Genomic DNA, 6,263 nt, shown 5'->3' on the forward strand with positions numbered 1-6,263 from the left:
GAGCACCTACAACACAACAGAGTCAGCACTACCGCTTTCATCAATGTATAGGCACGCATGAGCAGTACCGTCACGATGACGTGGTGCCACCACTTTGCGCTCTGCAAGCGCCACAAATCGGCTCAGCGCTGCGCTGTCCCGAAGAAGATGGCGGCGGTGTCGATCGCTGAGCTTGGTCAGCAGCTACGCGTGTCGCTCCTTTGTCTCTCCTGCAGTGTGTCCTGGCTCCGTGGTCCGTGGTGTCCGCCCGAGTTGCCCTTTACCTGCCGTAGCGACCATCGCTTTTGGTCTTACGTGCAAGCTGCGAAATTGAAGGATGAGGAGAGATTTGGGCTGGCGGCCACCAGTTTAAACGGGAATGGCGTGCTTTTACTTTGTCACACTTTTGATCCAAAACCCCGAGCCCTGTGCAATGGCTCGTCTTGAACCCATAATACTACTTTGACTTCAGTATGCCGATCTCAATAGATCTGTTCCAATACAAAAAACAAGTATGACTTTCGCTTATGTTGGTCCTCCAACATAACATAGATGCCCAAAAACAAGATACACCCGTTATGTTGAGCGGTCCAACATGCGGGAACTAAGGGGTAATAACCTATCATAAAGTAGCTCCCTCTTGTGCAAGCCGCCGCATTTGCTCGACACCACACGGCAAGTACAGCTTTGTCAAGGGCTCGAGCTCCGGACTCATACACCAAGGACTACAGCCTCGCCATTCACAGCTGTAAGCCATGTTTCAGCTGGTGCTGCGACTTTGTGTAGTCTACGATGTGTCTTTTCGACTTGAGCTGCATAAGTTTGGTCCAATCCTCCATTGATGGTACAGCCACCGACCATTCGCTCTCATTTTCGACTACTCGGCCCTTTGCATGAGAGCCGGCACGTTCCCATTTTGCGCAGAATGTCTGCAAAGGAGAATCCATTATACGCAACTGGGTATATTGCTAAATTGATAATCGGGCGAACATTTAGCGGAAATAGAACGAAGAAGCCTCTACGTCAGCCGCGTCAGTATCCCAGGACGTGGCAATAACCGTATCGATCAGGAAGAGCGTCGTGGCGATGATTCACTCTAGCGAAATTTGAAGGTACCTAGCTAGTACAGAAATTTCAGCAGGAAGGCAGTGAATGTTCACCCGGCGCTGCTGTCGGAGGTGTACGGCGCGGTGACCGTCTCATAGCTGAGACTGGGGCAAGATGTGACACAGCCGACGTCAATCGTTGGTATTCTACTGTGTGCTACGGTCGGATGCTTGTCCAGCGCGAAAGGACGTCAGCCTTGGTGATCTTCCTGTACCCAGCGGGCCTTTTCGTTTGACGACGGAGGCGTCAATCTCGGAGATCCTCGTGTTGGCTGAGAACGGTCTTGGTACGACTTTGAGAGCGCATGATGTTAGGTAGCAAGCTAGAAGGCAGCACGCACCTTGCCCTCCGAGGAATGCGGAAGCTTCAGAACTAGCTCGAAAAGAGTGAAAGACTGCATATTCGTATAGTCAATATAATAGGTCTGTAATTGGCCGTCGAAAGGTCATGGTCTATTGAAGCAGCCGCGATCCGCAAATTGGAGTAGAGCTCACAATATTGAGCACTGGCAGTGTTACCTATCAGTATCACTGACACCTTTTTTACGGTAAAATATTTAAATGACCAAAGCTGTCTTGCAAGCTAGCCAACAGTCGCGGCCGCCAAGATCTTGCCAACCGCCGAGAACTCCACAACGTGCTCTTGCCATCAAACGTTTTGGACTATAGCTCTGTGGGTACGTGTTCACCGCCTTGGTATAAGTAGCCGCGTACTGCGTGTCAAGCCCACGACAATGTCTGTCGAGATTCTTTCGCCGCTGCGCAAACACCTCTTTAAAACTAATAAACTGGCTAACCTCGAGCATCCGACACTATGTGACGGAGCGGCGAGGACACGACTGTGTCTGGCAGCGCTTGACACCAGCAGCGCCTTGGTGTCGTGCATATTACTGTCGTGGAGCTGCGCACCCAACCACAGTACAGCCACCACCAATAGGTTTGACAAATTCGATAATGAAGAGTATGTGTTGGCGTGTACATCCAGTTGGCCGCTTCAAATCGTTTTCAACCAAGAGTCGCAAGCGACCGCTCGAATAAATTTATTTTCCAAAGCTGTAACCGACACAGCAAAATCTGTAAAAGATCCTTCTCAAGAGCTGTTCACAAACAAAACATCATTTGTGCAATCGAAAATCCTCCACACATACATGTTTATTCCACGATAGCATGCAGACAGTTGAAGGTGAACCCTTATTAATAGGCTAGAATTGGGAAGCCACTCGCGCGTTAGTAATCATCAGGCACCGTGTCTAGACAATATACGGGTTGCAGCGCTCGGTCGCTACAACAGCCCCGCCAGATCGGCGAGCGTTGGCAGAGCGTGTATGGAGGGAGGGAGGCTCGCGCTCGCGTTTGCTCGCCCTCGCCCGAGGTAACGGAATGATTGAGCCAAGTTAGTTCCACATCCTCGCAATCACTTGGTCATCTACAGCAGTCACGCAGTCCTTCACTCCGCACACAAACTAAATCTTAGTAATTACCGTCAGACATGAGCTTGATCGAGCTTACCTGGTCATAGATTTCTCCAGACTTGAGCTCGAGCAGGAAGATTCGAAATGATGAGCCGCCTTTTCAGGATGAATTCACGAGTGGAGAATCCGACCTTTCATGGAGGCGATCTTCCTCAAAGTAAATTACGCGTAATTTACGAAAAGGCGCTTCCAGTGCTACTGATCACTACCGGTGTTACTTTAATGAATCCCGTTTGTTGGTCCGACCAATTCGGAACCACGGTAGCAGAGGCGGCTACCGCGCCTACCAAAAACGTCCTATGTAGCTAAGATTTTTTACGAGTTCGTTTTTTAAAAATGACGCTCTAAAATTTATGTCAGAGAAAATAAGGAGGTATCCGGATGAGCGGGTGGTATTTTCGAAATCGTGCTACTTTGACCGAAAAGAGAGAGCCCTGCAAATTTGAAAAGGGGAGTGGCGACTATACTGCGTTTTGGTAAGTGCATCAAGATGAGAGTGACTATTACACAACAAGAGAAGCCGTCAGTATATCACAATCTTAGGAATTGCTTATAGAGACCCGGTTAATGGAAGCCTCGAAAACACGCCGTTCGATAGCCTTGATGCAAACGTTATATTACGTGTCAGCTTTTGTGGCTACGGCTCATTCAGAAATCTCCGAGCTCCACAACACGCGACATCGTCGTGCCAGGACCAGCAGAGCCACAATGAGAGCGAAGAAGTGCCAATCCGCAGCAGTTAACGAAGCGCCGGAAGAGTATGCCTTCGAGAACGAGGCTGGATCCCACCCAGAATCAAACGCGGAGTCCTCCGACGAAGCAGAGAAGACGTGCATACTTCGGTGTCACATCTCATTAGCGAGACGCACGGGACGTGAGACGCATTCACTGCTACGCTGAAGACGTACAGCGCGACGACATGCCAGGTTCGAATGAGAAGTATGCCGTAAGCTGAGGTCATATGAGCGGGGTTGTAGTAAGTATAAATCATTTGGTATAGACCTACGTGAAAAGGACGTTTGCCAGTCGTGCCGCGCGTAACCGGATAGTCCAGGGAAAATGACACCAGGTGAGTGGATACATGAAAATTGTGACAGAAAGTGTAAAATGATCACAGACGAAGATGGTGAACACAGCTTTCGTACCGACTCACTTACTGTCGCAACTTGGCATTCAGCAAATCCCTTGTTGGCCAATCCCAATTGGGAGACGATACCGGGAATCACAGAACCCCCAGTCTAGTTTATCCCAATACTGTTGTTTTTATCCCCGCAGGGTAGGCTCCTTGACGTTTAGCTCTCGCGAAGCGTCTGCTGGGTGCACGTGCGCTTGGACATCGCGCCCTTAATTTGGGATTGGCCATCGGAACCAGCCGTTCAAAACGAATCAGACTCAGATAATTCAGATTAACTCGCGCGACTTAATCTGAATCGGGTAGAAAGTCAGAATAATTCGCGCGAGTTATTCTGACTCAAGGAGAAAGTCAGAATAATTCGCGCGAGTTATTCTGACTCAAGGAGAAAGTCAGGTTAACTCGCGCTAATTATTCTGACTCAGGGGGCTAGCGTGGAGCGGTGTATTCTTGTGGCTCACCAGACACTGATATTGCATGAAACCATGTTATGCTGCAGAGGTCGCAGTACTGAGTATAGACACGCACGTAAAACTCGTACTGTACAGACCTCCCATGAGATAAGGCGTAGTCTTGAACAGCATGAAGAGCATGTGAAGCAGTATCAAAAGTCATTCCGACTTGAATAGTTATTTCCTCATCACCGCTGTCCAATCCATCAGCGATGTCGTCGATGTCCTCCGTCATTTTGCGTCCCTCAGTCGTAATAAGTGGCTTTGGGACTTAAGAGTTATGACGTACTGCGCGCTGTATACCAAGTTGCGAAGTGGGATTAGTCAAAGAGTCCTCAAACTATCCTTATCTACGAGCTCCTGCGGCAGCAGTACCTGTCCTTCCTACTGCTGCTTCAGTAGCCGCGTGCCACCGGCTACTCCTGGTCGCCGGCGTGTGCCGCCCGCTGACTGTCGCCGGTCGGGTTGCCGATATGTCTTGGAGGCACGCGAGAGCGAAACACGAGCCATCGAGGCACGCGCCTCCTCTCGGTATTCGCTGAGTCTGTTCAGGCAATGTCGTCTGATACTTAGTGTGCTATTCCACAAGAGTGTAAGATTTGGGTCCTCATACGCATGTCGAACACTAGTATACAACAGGTTTTGGGTTTAAGTCCGGCCCACCTTGTTTCAGCCATTCAATCATTTGGAGCACACATTGTGACGTGTGTTCCCTAAATTCCTCACTTACTGACGCGGGTTTCACTTGGTACACCTACTGGCGATACCGACCCCACTTTGCTCACGTTTTGGCACACCTTTAACTTTCTGTCACAACTTTAGTGTATCCACTCACATTTTGTCATTTTCCCGATAGTCCATGCACAATACTCGGAGAGAGACGAGCCAGCCCCTGAGCGTGAGCTATACCATGAGTAGTCTTTCCCTTACTATATTGTATCCTATGAGAGCACATATAGCGGCAAACACCAAACGCAGGGGGAAGGAAAAAGTCCACGCCAGCACGTTCGCTCGATTGGGTGTCCAGCTAAGGTTTGTTAAAGGTATCAGGGTTTTTCTAGCTAATAAAGTGATCCTCTTATTTTGTCCAGGCTAATGTCTTTCTGCGGCTTGCCACAATCGGCACAGTCATAGCCTTCGACGATCGGCGTTCATGCGTCTACCCAAGACCCGTCTTCAGCTACAAAATGTCGAAAAAACATGGTGAACATGCTTAGAAAGGCTGGGCTCTCTAGGGAAAAAAGTCTCCGCTTCATTTGGTACTACACTTACATTGGCCGGATATGATTGATGTCTATAATCTGTTAGCGAAATTGTAGCGCGAGGAAGACACGGGCAGGACTCTTTCAGACAGGGTCTCAGAGACGTTGAATCGGATCTACGAGAAAAACACCGCGGCGGTAGGTCACATCGATATTGACCGAAAAGGCGGAAAGGAAACTTTTGTTATATTTGAGACCCCGTAAAACAAACTGATGCTAGTTAACATTTTTGACTTTTTGAAATAATCGCCTTTACATCTGACCCTAGGTTTTCACACTTAAGTGATTTTCCCAGGAGAGCGGATTTTGTCAAATCTCTAAACTTAAAGGAGGTGTGTCAGTGGTAAGCGGCCGCAATGAAGGAGCTCGCAGACACCGTCACGGTCCCAGAGAATGACACTATAGTAGCTCGCGACGAATATCCCAATGACACTAGAGGCAGAAGCAAAGATGCCAGTGAAGATGGCGAGTGAGGACCAGACGCAGAGGGTGAAGGCTCGTGTGGTAGCGAGATCTTAACAATTGACAGTCAAATTGACGGGGATTCCAGTACTATGGCAAGTAGCATCAATTTGATTGACGGAGATCTTCGCTAGATCGTCACGCGTCTTATTCGAGAGGACCCCTCTGACAAGAAGTGCTTGGAGAGGAAGGCTATGGAGCTGGAGCAGTTCCTGTGTTCGCTATCGCAAAATGCAAGCGGGGAGAAGAAGCAGATCATGCCGCAAGAGTCCGGACTCAGCTGTAATGGCCCAGGATTTTCGTCGCGAGTACGATGGCATCACTACGGACGCTGCCCGCGTACACGTCCTACTAACAGCGCACATAAAGTATTTGCCAAACCCTTTTTCAAATTTTGA

General features: G+C 49.1%; 1 protein-coding gene across 1 annotated transcript; it reads left to right on the forward strand.

The window, feature by feature from the left end:
- Window positions 1–5,000: 5,000 nt before the first annotated feature.
- PITG_15951 (uncharacterized protein) lies at window positions 5,001–6,263 on the forward strand (the record flags this gene model as incomplete). Its single annotated transcript, XM_002898120.1, has 3 exons — window positions 5,001–5,039; window positions 5,461–5,541; window positions 6,000–6,263. The coding sequence occupies 3 exons, from the start codon at window positions 5,001–5,003 to the stop codon at window positions 6,261–6,263; spliced, it is 384 nt and encodes a 127-aa protein (XP_002898166.1).

The sequence above is a fragment of the Phytophthora infestans genome, genomic scaffold (assembly GCF_000142945.1).
Source record: "Phytophthora infestans T30-4 supercont1.39 genomic scaffold, whole genome shotgun sequence".
Lineage (NCBI taxonomy): Eukaryota > Oomycota > Peronosporomycetes > Peronosporales > Peronosporaceae > Phytophthora > Phytophthora infestans.